This window comes from Squalius cephalus (genome assembly GCF_949319135.1).
Source record: "Squalius cephalus genome assembly, chromosome: 10".
Taxonomy (NCBI): domain Eukaryota; kingdom Metazoa; phylum Chordata; class Actinopteri; order Cypriniformes; family Leuciscidae; genus Squalius; species Squalius cephalus.
This window is the reverse complement of record NC_137131.1, coordinates 25,929,240-25,949,972: the sequence shown is the minus strand read 5'-3', so window position 1 is coordinate 25,949,972 and position 20,733 is coordinate 25,929,240. Positions and strand designations below refer to the sequence as shown.

The following is a 20,733-nucleotide window of genomic DNA, read 5'->3' as shown; positions in this document are numbered from 1 at the left end:
ACATCTGTAAACCAAGAAGGTATTCAGTGTGTTTTAATATTTGTGAAACTTTGTTTACATTAGTAAAACTGAAAGTAATGCAAATTTGTGGAAAGTGAAAATGAAAGTGAATATGAATAGGAACCAAACAAAAAGGATTTAAAAAATGGAATTCAAATAGAGAAAAATTACTGTATTTCAGTCCGTTTTCAGAAACAATATATACATTCTCGGGAGAAAAAGTGCTACATAAAAATATTTATGCCAGAGGAAAAAAAATAAGGTTGGAAGTAATTTGAACCAGACTCAAATTGCCCTACAACCACCATTTCTTATAAAAACTATTAATTTAGTAATTAGTAATTTAGGTCTTTTCTGGCCTGGATTCACAGACAGGGTTTAGATTAAGCCAGGATTAGGCCTTAGTTCAATTAGGACTATAAATTAGCTTTTATAAACATGCCTTTAAAAAAAAAAAAAAAACATTACTGGTGTGCATCTTGACAAAGCAGTGGCACTGACAGATTTTAAGGGATGCCAGTGCAAGTTGCTTTCTGTTAAAACAGCTCAAACATGCATTTTAGTCTGGGACTAGGCTTAGTTGTCTGTGAAACCAGGGGTCTATGTTTTCATTTCACAAACATGGCTAATGCAAATTGTAAACCTGGATAAATGAAAACATTTCAATTGTGTTTTAAAACAAATTCATTAAAATATAAAGCACACTGGGCACTTCCTGAATTTAGTAAAAAATAAAACAAAAAATTGCAGTTCTTTAGATAACGAATTCAGTTTTCCTATGAGCATTATCCAATCTTTTCTGTTTCTTTGCAACATCTGAAGAAGAACAATTGTAATGAAAAATAGCAAAAGCCTTTTTTTTTTTTGTAAGTTTTGTTGGTTTGAATGGGTGATAATACATGTACAAATACATGTTTTTTTGCCCTATATGCCTCTTTACATGAGCATTAATAGAGTGCTGCAGGGATCATTAATTTTTGTAGGCCAAACATTTTAGCACTTCCTGAATTTAGCATCGTCCTGAAGTCAATAGTTTTTTTGAATGGGTTTTTGGTTAAATGCCTGAAGTAAGGTAACACAAGGTCAAAATATTTCAATGTTTTATTTCACAACATAAAATACATCAGTTATACTCCTTTGTGTTTTTAAAAATCTAATACTTGTCTTGAAAAAGGCAGTTGCTAACGTGGTTAAATGGGATTACAGAGTTTGCTGGGGCCATTAAACATCATCACACAGGTAAGGTAATCTACTCTATCTTTTACATCCTAAATGGGTTTATAATCTCACTCTTGAAAACTATTATAACTCAAGCTTTCAAGGAAATAAAAAAATATATATATAAAAATTGTTGGAAACTTAATGGTGGTGACAGTGAAGTCATGAGATTGTAGTGTAGTTCGTTTATAGCCAACATCTAGCTTTTTACTTCTGCCAATGATACTATTAAGGCTTCAAAATTCATAAAGGTTGGGTTAATTTGTGAAGATCATCACGTTGAACAAAACATAATGTAAGAATCATAACCTTTTGTTGGTCACAGCTTATTTTCTGCAACAATCCAAAAGCCAATGGAAAAAATCCTAATGGGTTTTTGTCTAGGGAACTAGGGTGATGCTAACTTCTGGTTTGGCCTACAAAAATATAGATTCTTGGAAGAAAAAAAGTGCTACATGAAAATAATATCTGCAGCACTATAAAAAGCAATTAGGATTGTAGAAACATTATTTCAGGGAGAATCATTTGTTATTTTACATTGGACGAAGTAGGCATCAATGAACAAGGCTTATCACTTGAATGGATATGGATCAGGGATCAGCAGATAAATGGTCTGAATAAAATCAGTGCATCAGGCAAGAAGTTTATGCTGTATCAGTCTGTACGCTGGATAGATTTAAAAATTCATAAAGACTTCTTGGAGTCTTGTGTGTTTCTCCTTTTCACATCATTCAAGTCAACTGGTGTAAAAGCTGAAGAGTAGAAACAAACAGTTAGAGAGCATGCATGCATAATATTTCAGTTGAGTCTTTAAAGTCCCCGTGAACCGGAAGTTGCAAACGACTTTTCTCCAGTGTTATGACGTATTTCCAAGTGAAACGGAATATTGAACAGAGGGCAGGGTTTTACTTAGCGCTCCTCCTCTCAATCTCTCGCTCATAGCAGACTAACGGTTTGAGGGGAGTGGTTAAGCGTTTTCAAACCAAGCCGTCAAACCTACGTCATCAGAAAAAGACGCCATTCCAGACCGGAAGAAACTTTTCAGATTTTGATTAAAGATTACCATGGTAAAAAAAAATTTTTTTTTTATATTTACTTGCACAGATTAATTGTTAACCACAAGACTAGTAATATGCGCTAACAAAGTAAATAGGGTCAATTTTGATTTCATGGGGACTTTAAGAAAATGCACACATTTGTTAAGAGACACATCCCCCCCTAGCAAGGAAAACCAGGTAACAGCTGATAGCTCTGCTAATATTTCAACCGTTATTAATTATTCTCTAAAATGTTCCTTTATCAATAAAATACAATTCCCAGGACAAAAATCACCCAGTTGAACATACAGCTCAGTGCAGGGTTTGGCATCCTCTCCACATACTTCTGAGGTCCCTGGTTATTGTTTTCACTTCCCTGGCAAGTCTGCATTTCTCTCATTACACGCTGCCAAGCTGTTGGAAGAAGTGTTGATGTTATATAAAACTCGAATTCCCAAACAACATATAAACAGAATATTTTTGATGGGCCACTGACCTTTTTTTATTTTTTTTATTTTTTTTTTTAAATCTCTGCCTTTTGAAAAGATTTCTAAAGCAACTTACTGTAATGAATGAATCGCACATTTTCCTCGTGTGCTGGTGTGAGTAGTTCCTCTGTGTTGGTTGGGGAACCGTCTCCGGACATCTGCTTGTAATTTTGAACCATGCTTGAGGATGGAGAGCTGCCCACAACACTGTCAAAATCCCCATGAATCAGTTTAACACTTATTAAATCAAACCTATGACACTAAAGTGACAGACCCACTGTGAAAGGCGTCATTGTTAACTGGACAACAGAGTTAATTACCTGATTATTTGTGTTTTTTAGGGAACTGCTCTCCAGGAAGTGTCAAAGCACAAAAGCAGGCAGTTTAAACCTGGAAATGTAGCGATAGCTTTTAGAGCCGTGGTCTATTCTCAATTTTATTTTAACGTGCTGTCATTTTGAGGTCAGTCTCACAAACACTAGTTTGCCGCCGCATATAATTGAAATAGCAAATATGTTTATTGTCCGATAAAGGGACGTAATATTTTCTTAAATATCTTACTAGCTTAGCAGCTAACATCAATAACAGAAACCCCCCCAATAAAAAAAAAAAACGTTTAAACAAGAGATCGATTCGACGTAACTAAAATATTACAATTAATGCGATTAAAACTTACGAGCATTTGGAACTTACAAAGTGGCGTTTAAATCCTTTGTTCCAGCCAAAACGATCCTTAACGGCTGCGTTGAGGGGCGTCCAGCACAACAATCAGCGATGTCACGTTAGATTGGAGAACGAATCTGTTGAATCGGACCTTTCAATGAATCAAAGAAATCGGTCTGAGATTAGCGTACTACGGTAGCACTTCTTTGAATTCAGTCACATTTAACCAGGGACCGTCTCTTTCAGCCATGTCTGGCATGCGTAATTAGCCGAGAACCAATATTGAACTGAAAAGAATCGAAATTTTACCGATGGGTCAAAAAGTAAATTTAGTACTTCAATTGTTTACTTTCTTTTTCTAAGCTGAATTCTGCAAATTCAAATTGGACACAGACCTGTAAACGTTATAATAATAAATACATACACAAATTAAAACATAACAAACAGAACATTTGTTTTATTGGGAACGACGTATACTACCACGCTGGGATGTCTGGAAGCAAGCGATGGTGTCGCCTCATGAAAGAATCACTAAATTTAATGGTCCGATTCTCAAGTGTTTCAAATAATCAGTTCGCGGAAATGACTTGCCATCAATACAGCCAGAGCCCGTCTACGGAGAGCCTTGGCACTTCCTATATAGCCCCATTGTATCGATCTTGGTTGCAGTTCCATTAGAATTCCACTGGGGGTGATCGCGAGCGAGTGCAGACTGAATGGGAGTCAATGGGGCTAGACGGCTAAATGTGTCTCTTTCACCTGATTGCCGTTGAGAAATCTTAGATTTTATTGTAGGTTTTGCAAGTTCAACATGGGTTATAGGTCGAAAGTTGAATGAACGAGTACTTATTTCTTTTCGATTTCTTACAGTTTGAGTTGTTGTTGCCTATAACACGCTAGCATTCTGCTAATGACGTCAGCATTCTGACGTCATTGACATTTTAAAAGACTTTTTAAAGCAAATAAGGGACTCTAAAAAATCTAACACCCAGCAATGTGTAATTTCTTTGCATCTCCTTTCGAATACAACATTCAAATTACTAGACAAAAAATTATATCCTGAGAAAAGTGGATTTTGAGGGTTTTTCGCCATAGACCTCCATTCATTCTGCACTCGCCTGCGAGCGCCCCCGCATGGACAGAGACGTGTTACTGCAGCCAGTCCAGAAACCGGAAGTAAGCAGAGAGTGCCAATTCTCTTCCTATTAGACATCCTCTGGTACAGCCAAGCGGGAAGGAAGTCGACCGGTGCTGCGTTCCAGTCCAAAACTGTCATGCCCTTCACTCGCAAACTTCCCTCCGTCTCGTTCACTCGGATGTACGTCATTGCGAGTGCCCACTACTGGCGGAAACTGCAGTGGGCTGAACTGGAACGTCCTAAGCCCTTGATCACTTGGAATCAGCTGTGGAGTTGATTTATTATTTACATTTTTTTTCCTTTAAGAATTTGTTTAATGCCGCATCCAAATGTTTATGTGTGTTTGGGTTGTTTTAAACAAAAAATATATATAATTAATATATCATAGAGTTGTCTGTTGTGGTGGTGATTAGATGAGATATGTGGTGACGTCACAATCGTACTGCATTGTGGGACATAAAGGTGCCTGAAGTGTACATTTGAAGCAGACTCGCTCCCTCGGTCAAAATCGAGGGAACGAGGGTCTGTCCATATAAACTTCCCTCGTCCACTTCACGAAGTGGAACGCACTTCAAAATGGCGGCAGGGATTCCCCCAAGGGGAAGTGCTTAGGGAAGTTCGCAAGTGCGTGTCTAAAAGTGGACTGGAACGCAGCACGGTGTGGTGAAGTATTCAGTAACCGTATAGTATACGGTAACCCTGAGGACCCAATTAGTATGCCAGTAGTATGCCTGATCTAAATCTGTTCTCGCGATAACTTGTAGCTAACGTGAGCTGTTTAAGTGTTATTATGTGGTAGCTTTATGTAGAATGCTAAATCCCGCTGCTATATGCAAGGTAAAATTAAATTATATAAATTATAATTATTAAATTATATATTGTATATGTAAATTGTGTATAGCTAGTATTTACAATCTCAAGTTGCGTCAATAGCAGGAGAAAGACCGCAAAATTTAAAAATACTACTGTTATTGTGTCACGAAATGTATTTTTAAGAGTTTTTCAGTCGAGAAAGTAGTTGTTTTAATCTCAAATATGTTGTTTGTTTATACAGACAGCGCCTATTTCAAATTTTGATCTGACGTTTTCGGAGACGGGAGATCCAAGGGATCACCGGGCGCTCAGCGCTCACGTATCCCGCCTGAAAAAGCCTTATCTCGGCAAGTGCAGCAGACGTTACTCGCTGAGTCTAGTGGAGTGGTATAATTCGTCTTGTGTAGGCTATGTCTAACGGACGATCTTTGATCTCATTAATCTATCATTTTCGTTTTGGCTGGGGGCAAAGTTTAGTTTTATAACTTTATATAACGTTGAATTGTTTAGGCTATTTATCTTTAACGTTGTGCCTGCTGACTTATATTTGACTGAATCGTTTAATTACTTTATTTCTTGACTTGTATGGCTACTTATACTTTCATAATTGCTATTATTGATCAATAAAACTGAAATTTAACAAAAAGAGACAGGGTTGTGTCATTTTATTTTATATAGCCTATGTACGAATATTTTAATATATATATATAATATGATATCACCAACACAGCATGTATTTTTTTTTTTATGTATGGGATCATGGGAAGTATTTCAGAGTATGTTGTCTTGAAAGAAATCAAGCATCACTGACAAAGGCTCAAAAGAGACCACGACTTTCTAAAAGATCTTTTAAATATAGATTGTTTGTGTTTTTGTTTTACTTTTAGGACTGGAGAACATCTGGTAATGAGATGTCACTTTTTTCTGTTTGTTAAATGCTTAGTTAGGGTTGGGATCTCTGCAAAGGAATACCTTCTCACAACATAGCAACACTTTATAATTAACTTAATGAATTACTAGCGTAATGATAGCAGCTGACATAGTTGCACATCATCCTCTTCAGTGGACCCATCCTGGTACATCATCCTATATATTTCAACCAAGTGGCAAGCCGTTGTGTTTTGATTTTTTTTCCCCCTCCAAACCAAGATGGCAAATGGTCAGTCAGAAATTGCAAGTTGCTCCGGAATATCCACCCATTCCTTCTATCCTAGGAGACTCTTGTAGGTAAAAAAAATATTGCAGCATCAAGCAATATCTAATGAGTCCTATCACAGTTGGGTCAATACGTAAACGTGCCATTTTGTGTCCCTTAGTCAAAAAAAAGCTCTGTAAATCTTAATAAACCATAAAACAAATAAAATATTTTATAATTTAGTTTCCGTAATATGTCTAATAATATAAGAATAAATTGTTTTCTGTTTCTTTTGTTTTTATAGGATTTTAATCACATTTTTTGTGCAAAGCATCTTGCAGAAAATGTTGCAAATGGCATGTCCCTCGGTATGATTTTTCTACTTATGCTTGCATCATCTGCCTTTCATGAAGTTGATGGTAGAAGACAAGTGTTCTCTTCTTTTCTTTGAGTTTATGTAATATCTGAAAGACAAAGACACGCTCATTGTGTCAGCCCTGCTACCAGAAAAGCATATGTTAAAAAGTTATTTGTACATATTTAAAAAGGGATCTCCATATCTCAGCTCTGGAAGGCTCTAGAGTCTCCAATCTTGCACTCCTGTCTGCGCCTCAGCACCCTCTATCCGAATCCAAAGTTTCAAGAAGATCCGAGAAACTTTATTTTTCGAAATCTGTCGTTTTTTTTGGGTCGAAAAATAAAGTTTATCTGATCTTCTTGAACCTCTGGATTCGGATAGAGGGTGCTGAGGCACAGACAGGAGTGCAAGATTGGAGGCTCTAGAGCCTTCCAGAGCTGAGATATGGAGATTCCACTAAGCATTTGTTACACTGCAAAATAGTGGTTTCGCAGACAGTGGACAGTGTGCTTAGTACAGTGGGGGTGGTTTAATTAACGAGAATTGATATCACACATGACGGGAGAGCAAAAACACATAAATGTCCCAGATCCAATCAGAGGATGCAAAATAATTGTTTCATGGACACTGCATTTTAATGAAAATCAAGCACTAAAATGAAAATGAGTGTGATGTGTTCAGTCGAGTGTGCTTAGTACAGTAGGGGTGGTTTAATTAACGAGAATGAAACTTTTAAACACCAAACTTTTTGCGTTGCACCTTTGAGTTTGCATATCAAAGCAAAAACAGTGAGTGGTGTTCCACAGCACTAAAGACTGCAAGTGTTCAGTTGCATGTGACGTGTTGTTTGTGTGTTTTTGCAGAGTTCCCTCAAAAGTCATTGCATCCATGACACCTCAGGTTCAACGGGCTAACCGTCGGCTGCGTTGCACCTTTGAGTTTGCATATCAAAGCAAAAACAGTGAGTGGTGTTCCACAGCACTAAAGACTGCAAGTGTTCAGTTGCATGTGACGTGTTGTTTGTGTGTTTTTGCAGAGTTCCCTCAAAAGTCATTGCATCCATGACACCTCAGGTTCAACGGGCTAACCGTCGGCTGCGTTGCACCTTTGAGTTTGCATATCAAAGCAAAAACAGTGAGTGGTATTCCACAGCACTAAAGACTGCAAGTGTTCAGTTGCATGTGACGTGTTGTTTGTGTGTTTTTGCAGAGTTCCCTCAAAAGTCAGTCCATCCATGACACCTCAGGTTCAACGGGCTAACCGTCGGCTGCGTTGCACCTTTGGGCTTGCAAATCAAAGCAAAAACAGTGAGTGGTGTTCCACAGCACTAAAGACTGCAAGTGTTCAGTAGCATGTGACGTGTTGTTTGTGTGTTTTTGCAGAGTTCCTTCAAACTACAGCTGGTCCAAAACGCAGCAGCTCGAGTTCTTACCAGAACCAGGAAGTATGACCATATTAGCCCGGTTCTGTCAACACTGCACTGCACAAATTTTAAAATATTGCTGATTACTTACAAAGCACTAAATGGTTTAGCTCCGCAGTACTTGAGCGAGCTCTTAACGCATTATAGTCCTTCACGTCTATTGCGATCTCAAAATTTCCGGCCAGTTGATAATACCTAGAATATTAAAATCGACTGCTGGCGGAAGATCCTTCTCATATTTAGCACCAAAACTCTGGAACAGTCTTCCTAACATTGTCCGGGAAGCAGACACACTCAGTCAGTTCAAAGCTAGACTAAAAACACATCTCTTTGACCTAGCATTCACATAACACATTATAGACTTATATAATTCCATATTAGGCTGCATAGATTAGGCCAGCCGGAACCGGGAACACTTCCCATAAATCCTGATGTTCTCGTTCCATCATAAGAAGAATGGCGTCTACGTTAATATTAGTCTCTCTGCTTATACCGAGGTTTACCGCAGTCCGTCGGATCCAGGCCGTATCCAGATCAGATGAAGGACCTACGCCTGGACGCGACGACAACGCAGTCCTGAATTGTCAACCAGTCTCTCCGTTTCTGAAGTGATGTGGACTCCGGCCGTATCCAGACTAGATGGTGGACCTGCACGTGGACCCAACCATGACGCATCCCTGAAGTGCCGGCCTCGTCGACACGACCAATCTGACTTCTGATCTGTAATGCTGCCTGGATCATAATCATACACTGTTCGCTCGTTGGCCAGAGGAGAACTGGCCCCCGACTGAGCCTGGGTTCTCCCAAGGCTTTTTTCTCCATTCTGTCACTGATGGAGTTTTGGTTCCTTGCCACTGTTGCCTTGGCTTTGGCTTGCTTAGTTGGGGACATTTAATATTCAACAATATTATTGATCTGCTTAATTAGGGTGGACAATGATGCAATTTTCTTCTAGAAACAAACTTTGTTGTATTATTTTCATTTTATCAATGTGAAGCTGCTTTGATACAGTCTGTATTGTAAAAAGCGCTATATAAATAAAGGTGACTTGCCTTGACAACATGAATTTACTTCAAACTAAAGATTTGACTTTTCATACAGCAAAATACACTGCATCTATTTGTCTCATTAGCTCTCAAAAAACTTTAACCTTACAGTTCATTAAATATTTTAACACAGCTAACTCAACATTAATTGTTTTTAAATCTTCACAATGTATAGCCAGAGGACTATCACAAAAGTGTTTAGGAAAGTAAAGACATACTAGAGTATGTTTGTTTAAAGCTGCTTTGTATTGTTGTGTATTTTTAAAAAGCTCTATAAATGTCCTAAAACGATGTGCATTTTGCTTGTAGTTTTGTGTTAATAAAAATGTAATATATTACATCTCATAATTCAGTTTCAGAATTCATTATGTATTGTATTGTGTAATTTAATACAATTTTTATATAAGTTTTGATTCTCTAATTTTATTACATTAAATGTTATTGTGTTGTATGATGTTCTGTATTAAGAATTATTATGACATAAATCATATGCATTAGTACACAAATTACATGCTTGTAATAAAAAAAGCATATTATGCCCTATTGCTTAGTAACAAATAACTTTGTCACAAAACATACTTTAACATGTTATTTCTTTAAAATAAAGATTATTATATGAATTAAGGGGTTTGATTAATTACATTAAGATTGTGATTCCATAATTATATTATAGTGTTCTTTAGTCAAGGCTAGACAACCAATTAATATTTATGCCCACAAAACATAGCTAGCATTCTGTAATTTATTTAAATGTAATAGTAAAAATAGTAATATACACAAATAAATATTATTTTATGGCTCTTTTAATAAATAAAAGTGTACTTGTAACATATTGCGCTGATTATTGAGGATAAAAAATAATCACATAATTATAATTGCATTACGAATGGCTGTGAATACGGTAAGGCAGTATCAGTGCAGTTTAAGCTCATAGCACGATCATCGGATAACGTTAGCTGTATGCTATGCTATTATCTAAGCTAACTAAAAAACACACGAACAACGAGAAATGTTTTAATTTCACAATCTATAGCTTCGGTTAAATACTAGTATATGAAACGTATCATTTAAAATACATTAAATACATTAATGACTCGCTAAAACGTAGTACAAACGTCTTCTATAATAAAATTATTTTGTATGATTTATAACCAGGCACTAAAGCGATTACCCATAAAACGTGCTTTGAACCAATCGGATTGCTTGGGTCCTCAGGGTTACCGTATACTATACGGTTACCAGAGAATGTCTAATATGGCGAGAAGTTTCACTCTCACTGAACTTCCGGCTTCTGAATTGGTTGCAGTTCCTCTCTGATTACATATGAGGGCGCTCACAGGACGAGTGCAGAATGAATGGAGGTCTATGGCGCTATACCAATAAAAATCCACTTTTCTCAGGATATAATTTTTTGTCTAGTAATTTGAATGTTGTATTCGAAAGGAAATGCAAATAAATTACACATGGCTGGGTGTTAGATTTTTTAGAGTCACTTATTTGCTTTAAAAAGTCTTTTAAAGTGTCAATGACGTCATACACATGTACGACCAGAGATACTGCTTAACGGCAATCCTTCAGTCACTTTGGTGCTTTCGCGCTCTGCACTTTCTTTTCTCTCGAGGCATCGACAACACAGCTGACACAGGTAAATACACGTGCTAGAAGAGTTTTTGTTTTGTTTGTTTCTGGTCCCGCTTCGGATGACACGATGCCATCAAGCGGGATCTCTGGTCGTAATCAGTCCTTCACTGACCAATCAGCGTTCATTAGCAGAATGCTAGCGTGTTACGGACAACAACAACTCAACCTGTAAGAAATCAAAAGGACATAAGTACTCGTTCATTCAACTTTCGACCTAAAACCCATGTTGAACTTGCAAAATCTACAATCAAATCTGAGATTTCTCAATGGCAATCGGGTGAAAGAGACAAATTTAGCTGTCTAGCCCCATTGACTCCCATTCATTTTGCACTCATGGCGATCGCCCCCAGTGGAACTCTGGTGGAACTACAACCAAAATTCGGTACAACAGGGCTTAATAGGGAGTGGGCAGGCTCTCCGTAGACGGGCTCTGCGGTTACTGAATACTTCACCACACCGGAAGTTGAAGTCAGCCGGGTGCCGCCATCTTGAGCGGAACTTCACTTGCGTTAGCAATCCCATTGACTTCCATTCATTTTGGCGTCACTTTGACAGCGAATAACTTTACATCTGAGGCGTTTGAAGACTCCATTTGTCCATTTTTTATTTCTAAAGAAACACGACAATGTATAAAATGCTCCATTACCTAGTAGCTTATGTTATGGTCCCGTAGAAGCAGTTTTTGTAAAAGTAGGCTAACGATTGCGTCATAACCAAGCGACTCTTTGTCGCACATTAGAGAGATTACCGTATGGACAGGAGGAGAAGCTCGCTGGCAATCGGGGGGACGTAGAGGCAAAATGACAATATAATTAATCAGAATACCTAGCAAAAGTTGATCCTGCTCCATGCTCATGGACAATTCCTACTCACACTCTCCGTCTCTGCAAGATTCGGAAGGGAATTATTCAGATTTCTCTTGGCACAGCTACTAGAAGACAGACGGGTTGCTCACGTGGTCCGTGTAACGCTTTGCTCGGTTTGAGTCTGCGCGTCAGGAAAGGAAGTGCTAAGAAATCGCTAAAAATGGGCTTCACTTGTCTCAATTGAGTTCCAATGGGGTCGCTGTGTCCATTTCTTTTACTGTCTATGGGTACAGCACATTCGCGATTCGTTCAGCAGAGCATATCCGCGTTCAGCCAGCTTCCCCTCTATGCTCTGGACGTCATTGGTTGAGCCTGACGTAGTCCAGCTCCACCTCTGTAGATCTAATCGGTTGAGGGGTAGAGTTATGGTAGGGTTAGGGTGTGGTCGGACCTTCTAGCTCCACCCCTTACGCCCAAATTACATCTAGAGAACGGGAGCTGGAGTTCAGAAACATTAGACGTTATATAGGTATAGAAAATGTCATTCAAGAACAGTATTATAAATAGAAGTGTCTGATATCACATTGAAAAGATGGTAAAAACAGCTTTTTGGGGGGCGGGGGGAGATACACGTAATACACGTAGTACATTTTCCAACGTAATACATTTTCCAGTCAAAAGCCCATGAATTATTTTATTTTGTGTGAGGAGCTGAACTTTCCCTGTTGTGATGTTTATCTTAGTGAAACGGTTTCTTCTAGAGAGAAAAAAAGTAGCGCGGGACTTGATTTTGTCCATCAAGAATTTATTGGATCTATGGATCATTTTGTGCAATTGCTGCGATCTCACGTAACAGGTTGTCCCGCCCTCGCGCCAGTAAACTTGCCATCAGAGAAGAGAAGATCTTTTGATTAAATATTACGAGGGCACATGAATTGGAATGATAATAATGGTGTGCACATATAGCCTAAATCATTTATTATATGCTACAGAGGTGTAAAGTCCAGGGGTCAGAAAGTAAAAGTCCTGCAATATGTTTATTCCACCAACTCAGCCAGCTGATTTCACTAATTAGTTCTATCTCCTGACTGAAAAACTGTGCTAATAAACATATATATATATATATATATATATATATTTTTTTTTTTATTTTTTTTTTTTTATGTATAAAACTTTTAATCCAGGTATGTATAAAATTAAGACTTTCTGTACAGTGGCAGGTATTACATGTAAATGGTTAAAAAAAAAACAATAACAAGGTGATTTATCAAACTCTCACAACAGTGCATTGATCTGCTACTTAAAAATCATGTTTCACAATAGAAGGCATTAACTATAACAAACTTAGTTTAGAGCAAGAACACACTGTATCGTTTCAGTGGAAGAGTTCCTTCCTGCGGAGGCAAGTGCAACTCACATCCTAATCTCTGTCATTAGTCCAAATGGACCAGACAATTATAACAAGAGACACTGTCAGGGTGTCTCAACTACAGCACCCCTGTATACACAGTGGCTGTTCCACTCCCTTGCTGGCTTCATACTCTTAATGTGGCAACTGCCACAAAAGAGGAGAGCAATCAGAAGAACTTCAGTTTCAGGTAGGCGATGCAAGTTCAGTCACCACCGACACCAAAGAGTTCAAGCAGCTCTTTGCAGTCTGGGTCAATAAGATCAGCAGGCTTCTCCCCAATGTCATTTTCAGCCTCAGTGTCTGCACCCAAGGAAAGCAAGAACCTGAAAACAAAAACAAAAACTATTTCTTTAAATCTTCCCCCAGTTTCACTTTCTTGACTGATCTGGTTTTACTAATCTCACACATTTTAGAGGTCAAAGAATATAGCAGGTAAAATGTTCTGTCTGGCTTTTTTGCAGCCTTTCAAGTTCTTAACTTGAACTAAATGGTCTTTATTTTCTATACACTATTGATACTTTGCAGTCACGTGATATCTGGCGGGCAACAAACGCGGTTAGTGCATCCAATCGCACAACAACTATCTGGCATGTCATGTACACCTCAAAGCACCAACTTTTGTATATTAAAACTGGCAAAGTCCTGGCAAGATCCTTGATTAGTTTACTGGTTTTCGTTGCTAGAGAATGACGTTCTTGCCCGCCAGCCAGTACAACTGACGTCACGTGCAAAGTATCAATAAAAAGTAATTATCTATGAAATGTCCAGGTTTAATATGTTTACAGAAGTCCAAAAATAAATACATAAATTGAGCAGTTCACTTACTTAGCTATCTCTGGAAAGCCATCACTGCAGGCCATGTGGAGGGGAGTCCATCCGTCCTCGTCTCTCTGGGTGATGTCAGCCCCAAATTTTACCAGAAGCTTCACACAATCCAGGTTTCCAGATAGGACTGCCTCATGAATGGCTGCCAGGCCTGGACAATCAGGAATAAGTTCATTTTAAAGGACAATTTTCAGTGGATTAAAGCTTGAGACACTGACGATTATATTATCAAGCATATATGAGCTGCCTAGACAAAAATGGCATTGCTAATGCAATAGGATAAGCCTTTATTGGAGATCAGGGAATGCTTTTGTGATCAGTATTGCATTTTAATTACTTTCATGCAGAGTATCTAGTTGATTCTGAACAAAGATTTACTTTCCCTTGCAGACTTAACTCAGTATACAAGTAGTTGGTTTTCCTACCTGAATGGTAAATGGTGTCCAGGCGTACTCTTCTGGTTCTGATGAAGCGTCCAATTCTCTCCAGCTCTCCTTGACGGACATAATCCTGAAACACTATGTCATTGGGAAAGTGAACATTTCGAACAGGTTTGATGGAAGTCTGAGAATGAGAGCATGACACTGGACCAGTGGCATTTGGATTGCAGCCCTCAAAGCGCATGGTGTGGGTGACTGGACACTGGTAGAACTTCATTCTTTAATGTTCTTGTTTCCAAGATAGGATAAGAAATTCTGTACCAATTCTCAATGTGGCTAAAAGGTTCAGCAGAATAGGGTCTTAAAAAGTTTCTTCTTTAGAAGTTTTTTTCCAAGGTGCTGGTCTAGATGATAGCAGCTGGTCAGTCTCTCGGTTCGTCACTTAATGTAGTGATCCTTCCTAGACAGTCGTTCAGAAGTTGGTCTGAAGTCAGGGCTCTGTGTACCCTATATATACCCTGCTCTAGACTATATTAAGAGGCTGTTGTCTCATAGCTCAGATGACTGAATTGGAAGACGAGTGGGTATGATCTGAAGTCACACCCCAACGATACTCAGCCAACTTAGCAATGAGATCCGTAACTTTAGCTTGTTTTCATGCACCACATTTGAACCAAGTCTTGCCCCCTCCTCCTCCCCCCCCTGCCTGTTGTCACCAAGCGGCAACATTCTGATCTGAAAAATGAAGCCTACCCGGAAGTGCGAAAAACTGCAATACATCGAAAATCCGCTAAGGGAAGGTCCCAAAAGGGAGCAAATGTCCATAGCCCCAGAGCCCGTCTACGGAGAGCCTTGGCACTTCCTATTAGCCCCATTGTATCGATCTTGGTTGCAGTTCCATTAGAGTTCCACTGGAGGTGATCGTGGGCGAGTGCAGACTGAATGGGAGTCTATGGGGCTAGACGGCTAAATGTGTCTCTTTCACCCGATTCCCGTTGAGAAATCTCAGATTTTATTGTAAGTTTTGCAAGTTCAACATGGGTTATAGGTTGAAAGTTGAATGAACGAGTACTTATTTCTTTTCGATTTCTTACAGGATGAGTTGTTGTTGCCCATAACACGCTAGCATTCTGCTAATGACGTCAGCATTCTGACGTCATTGACATTTTAAAAGACTTTTTAAACCAAATAAGTGACTCTAAAAAATCTAACACCCAGCAATGTGTAATTTCTTTGCATCTCCTTTCGAATACAACATTCAAATTACTAGACAAAAAATTATATCCTGAGAAAAGTGGATTTTGAGGGTTTTTCGCCATAGACCTCCATTCATTCTGCACTCGCCTGCGAGCGCCCCCGCATGGACAGAGACGTGTTACTGCAGCCAGTCCAGAAACCGGAAGTAAGCAGAGAGTGCCAATTCTCTTCCTATTAGACATTCTCTGATAGCCCCCATGTTAAAATGTCCGTTTTCACAGCATAAATTCATGTTTTTACAGGTTGGTCCCATGGACTTTTATTGTATTTTTCGATAGGTTCCGAGTGCCTGACAACCATGAGGGCTGTGAATTGTTTTCTAACTCGTTAGTTTAGATCGTATTTAGATATAAAATGTATGACAATAAGGGCGTGGTTAACTCTGATTGACAGCTTGATTGACAGCTGACAAGGCAGCGCCACGGAGAATGACAACATAAGAAGCGCCATTTTTTAATACAGTTGACATATAATACTACTGTTTCTGTATCATGAAATGTAGTTTTAAGAGTTTTTCAGGTCAAATTTCAAATCTGTGGTTTATTTATAAAGATTTATGAAAATTGTATCCAGTTGTGAGATCCAGCGATGACCGGGCGCTCGGCGCTCGTGTACCCCGCCGGGAACAGCCTTTCCTAGGCTAGACGTTCTGAGGTTCCGCTGTCTCTGGCGTCTCTGTAGTGGTTGTGGTATTATGGAATAATAGTGTGAGGAATGCTTTTATTTTGAAGTAAGAGAGAGGTGACGTATGATGGGGGGGCTGTTTTAGCGGGGAGTTATGTTCAGGCTCACGGGCTGATTGTTGCTGTACCGAGTGGTTGAATAAAGGCAAGCTCTGAAGACGTCGTTGTATGAACCTCTTTTATGAATAACTTGACATGGTGTCAGAAGCGGGTTGACTTGTAAGCGGAAAAGAGAAAAGGAAAACAAAGCGTATTGTTTGGCGGAGAACAGGAGACGAGCTGGCAGATATGGCGCAACCTACACCAACTGCTACGTTCACAATACAACCTCCAGAGCCATTCGATTTTTCCAAGCCTCAAGAATGGGAGCGTTGGATTAGGAGATTTGACCGCTTTCGGCTTGCAAGCAATTTAAACGCAACGTCGGAAGAAAACCAGGTAAACACGTTAGTGTATTGTATGGGCGATGAAGCCGAAGATGTGCTTAAGGGGCTAATGCTAACTGTAGATGAGAAAAAGAAGTACACGGATGTTAAGGCGGGCTTTGATGCATTTTTTGTGCCTAAAAAGAATGTCATATACGAAAGAGCCAAGTTCAATCAGCGTGTGCAACTGCCGGGAGAAACGGTGGATTCCTTTATCACTGCTCTATACGGATTAGCTGAACATTGCAACTATGGACAATTACAGAATGAGTTGATACGCGACAGGTTAGTGGTTGGGCTGAGAAACGTCTCATTGTCAGAAAAGTTACAGCTAGACAGAGACCTAACCCTTGAAACTGCTATAACAAAGACAAGGCAGTCTGAAGAAGTTAGACGACAGCAGTGTGATTTAAGAGGAGAAAATGGTGGTGCTAGCAAGTGCTCCAATGTTGATGCTGTGCATGCTAAAAGTTATAGAAAGCCCAAATTTCCCTCAAAGCCTCAGCCACAAGTACAAATACTAGGCAAATATAAACCTAATGCATGGCCACAGCAAGGTTCAAAAGGCTGTTATAGATGTGGGAAAATGCCCTCACATGGAAAATCAGAATGCCCTGCTACAGATGCTGTGTGTTACAATTGTGGCAAAACGGGACATTATGGTAAAGTGTGCAGAAATAGTGCAAAATCTCTGAATGCTGTCACTACAGAAGAAGAAGGGAGTTTATTCCTGGGAGCTGTGGATGCTGGGAAAGATCCGTGGACAGTGCAGCTACAGGTGAGACAAAAAAAAGTGCGCTTTAAAATTGACACTGGTGCTGATGTCACCGCCCTGCCAGCTGAGGTGTACTATGACATTACTGGAGGACTTGATGTGAAGCGCCTGGCAGTGTCGACACGCCCATTGTTTGGGCCAGGTGGCAATGTACTTTCTGTCCTAGGTGTAGCCAGAGAAACACTGCGCAGAGGCAAAAAGACAGCCACAGAGGACATTTATGTTGTAAAAGACCTGCACACTGCACTGCTGGGAAGGCCTGCCATAGAACAGCTTCAGCTTGTGTGCAGGGTTGACAACATCACCATGGAATCTGTGAAACAACAGTATCCGAAGCTGTGTAGCGGCTTGGGTCTTGTTCGGAGGCCATACTCAATTAAATTAAAGCCAGAGGCTGTGCCCTTCTCTCTCCACACACCGCGCAGAGTCCCTCTGCCGCTTATGGGAAAAGTGAAGGAGGAGATAGACCGTATGGAGAAGATGGACGTAATCACCAAGATTGAGGAGCCGACTGATTGGTGCGCCGGGATGGTGGTGGTGCAGAAAAAAGCAGGTACTGTTCGTATTTGTGTGGATTTCACAAGGATGAATGAATCAGTATGCAGAGAAAAGTTTATCCTGCCTTCTGTTGAGCACACTCTGGGCATGCTAGCTGGCGCAACAGTATTCATCAAATTAGATGCCAATATGGGCTTTTGGCAAGTACCATTGACAAAAGAGTCTGCCAAATATACCACCTTCATCACGCCTTTTGGGCGCTACTATTTTAACCGGTTACCCTTTGGCATAGCTTCAGCCCCCGAGCACTTTCAAAGGATGATGATGACAGAAGTGACCGGTGGCCTGGAGGGGGTACTGTGTCACATGGATGATATCCTGGTCTGGGGACAGACACAGGACGAGCATGATATGCGGCTACATGCGGTGCTAGAGAAGGCACAAAAGGCCGGCATTACGCTCAACATGGACAAATGTGAGCTCACATGCCATACAGTCAGATTCCTGGGTCATGTGATTTCAGCAGATGGAGTGAAGCCAGATCCGGAGAAGACGAGAGCGGTGCAAGAGATGGACGCACCCAAAAATGTCAGTGAACTCAGGAGTTTTCTGGGCATGGTCAATCAGCTGGGCCGCTTCTTGCCTAACCTGGCTGAAAAAGACAAAGTGCTAAGAGACCTGCTGTCCAAGAAGAACCACTGGTACTGGGGGACAGAGCAGCAGGCCGCCTTGGATCAGTTAAAAACAGAGCTGTCATCCACACCAGTGCTCGCACTATACAACCCAAACAGTGCACTAAAAATCTCTGCTGATGCTTCTTCCTTTGGCCTGGGGGCAGTCCTGCTGCAGAAGAGCGATGCCGGGTGGTCACCGGTGGCATATGCGTCCAGGTCAATGACACCAACAGAGCAGCGCTATGCTCAAGTAGAGAAGGAGGCATTAGCTGCCACGTGGGCTTGTGAAAGGTTCAGCTGTTTCATCCTGGGAAGACCATTCGAGCTGGAAACTGACCATAAGCCATTGGTGAGTCTGCTGGGCGGGAAGGCTCTGGATGACCTCCCACCAAGAATCCAAAGATTTAGGATGCGACTCATGAGGTACAACTATACAGTCAATCATGTCCCTGGCAAAAGCCTGTGGACAGCCGACACATTATCTCGTGCTCCCCTAAGAACCGCAAGAGCATACACAGATACAAGCCTAATAGAGGATATCAACATCTATGTAGACTCCGTCATCAGCAATATTCCTGTCAGTGGAGATTATCTGAGCAGCTTACGCAAGCATTTGAAGGCAGATAGCACATGCTCTGTACTGATGGAGTACTGCACAGGCGGCTGGCCTGACAAAAGCCAACTGCAGGGGGAGCTGAGACATTACTGGCCTGATAGAGCAGTGCTGACTGTGTATGATGGACTGTTGCTGCGGGGCACAAGGCTCGTCATCCCATTCGTCTTACAAGGTGATGTGCTGCAGAGACTACATGAGGGACACCTGGGGGTGACAAAGTGCAGGGGCCGGGCCAAACAGACGGTGTGGTGGCCAGGGCTCAGCAGCCAGCTGAATGACATGATATTGAAATGTAGAACCTGCATTCAAGAGAGAAAGAACGTCAAAGAGCCGCTGATGCCAACGGAGATGCCAGATAGGCCTTGGCAAACGTTGGGAGCTGACCTGTTTATGCTGAAAGGCAAGACCTATCTACTAGTAGTAGATTATTTCTCACGGTATGTGGAAATTGCGCTGCTGTTACCCACAAGGTCCGCAGATGTGGTGGTGCACCTGAAATCCATGTTTTCTCGTCATGGAATTTGTGAAGTTCTTAAAAGTGACAATGGGCCCCAGTTTTCTGGTAGCCGCTTTAAAGCCTTTGCAGCAGAGTATGGCTTTGTGCACATCACGAGTAGCCCCAAGTTTCCCCAGAGCAATGGGGAGGCGGAACGCGCTGTACAAACTGTGAAAAATCTGCTAACAAAGGCGTCAGACCCATATCTTGCATTGTTGGCCTATAGAGCAACCCCTCTACAGAACGGCTATAGCCCAGCTGAGCTGTTGATGGGGCGCCGCCTCCGCACTACAGTTCCTGCCCTTCCAACCCTGCTGAATCCAGTTTTGCCTGACTACTACGCGCTGGAGGCTAAAGAAAGGGAGAAGAGGGGGAGCGACGCAAAATCCTTCAACAAGAGACACGGCGCGAGAAACCTGGAGCCACTCATACCTGGGGAGGATGTGTGGATCACCGATGCACGAGTTCAGGGCACAGTGCTATCTACACACAACACCCCTCGCTCTTATATCGTCCAGGTGCCTCAGGGCACACTGAGGAGGAACCGGCATCACTTGGTGCCACTGCAGACCAATAGTGGGGTAGTCGACGCTGATGAGCCACCGATGGGGGAAGATGCACCGGTGACAACATCAACATCACCAGAGCCAGCTCCACCAGTGACAACATCACTCAGTAGAGAGGGCCCCACTACAGAGACTGTGCGGACCAGGTGTGGGAGAGAGGTTAGAAAGCCGCAGAGACTTGATTTGTGATTTATTGATTTATTGGTGTTTTCTAAAAAAAAGTTATTTAAAAGTAAGGTATTTATTTCTGTGTTGCATGTTTGAAACAGGGACAGATCAGGGACAGGTCTTCCAGCAAAAGGGCAGAATAAACCCCCCTTTAAGACCTGCTGAGACAAAGGTAGTCCACCCTTTGTTCTCA

General features: G+C 40.9%; 2 protein-coding genes across 2 annotated transcripts; both read right to left on the bottom strand.

The window, feature by feature from the left end:
- Positions 1 to 986: 986 nt before the first annotated feature.
- LOC307165186 (mapk-regulated corepressor-interacting protein 1-like) lies at positions 987 to 3,835 on the bottom strand. The gene is made up of 4 exons (XM_079882564.1): positions 3,437 to 3,835; positions 2,820 to 2,950; positions 2,565 to 2,669; positions 987 to 1,970 (listed from the first exon to the last, which is right to left on the bottom strand). Exons 2-4 carry the CDS (start codon positions 2,920 to 2,922, stop codon positions 1,903 to 1,905), a joined length of 276 nt encoding a protein of 91 aa, XP_079738690.1. The 5' UTR covers positions 2,923 to 2,950; positions 3,437 to 3,835; the 3' UTR covers positions 987 to 1,902.
- A 9,093-nt stretch (positions 3,836 to 12,928) lies between these two features.
- On the bottom strand, positions 12,929 to 14,886 carry ppp1r27b (protein phosphatase 1, regulatory subunit 27b). The gene is made up of 3 exons (XM_079882561.1): positions 14,428 to 14,886; positions 14,003 to 14,153; positions 12,929 to 13,500 (listed from the first exon to the last, which is right to left on the bottom strand). Exons 1-3 carry the CDS (start codon positions 14,657 to 14,659, stop codon positions 13,380 to 13,382), a joined length of 504 nt encoding a protein of 167 aa, XP_079738687.1. The 5' UTR covers positions 14,660 to 14,886; the 3' UTR covers positions 12,929 to 13,379.
- Between the last annotated feature and the right edge of the window lie 5,847 nt (positions 14,887 to 20,733).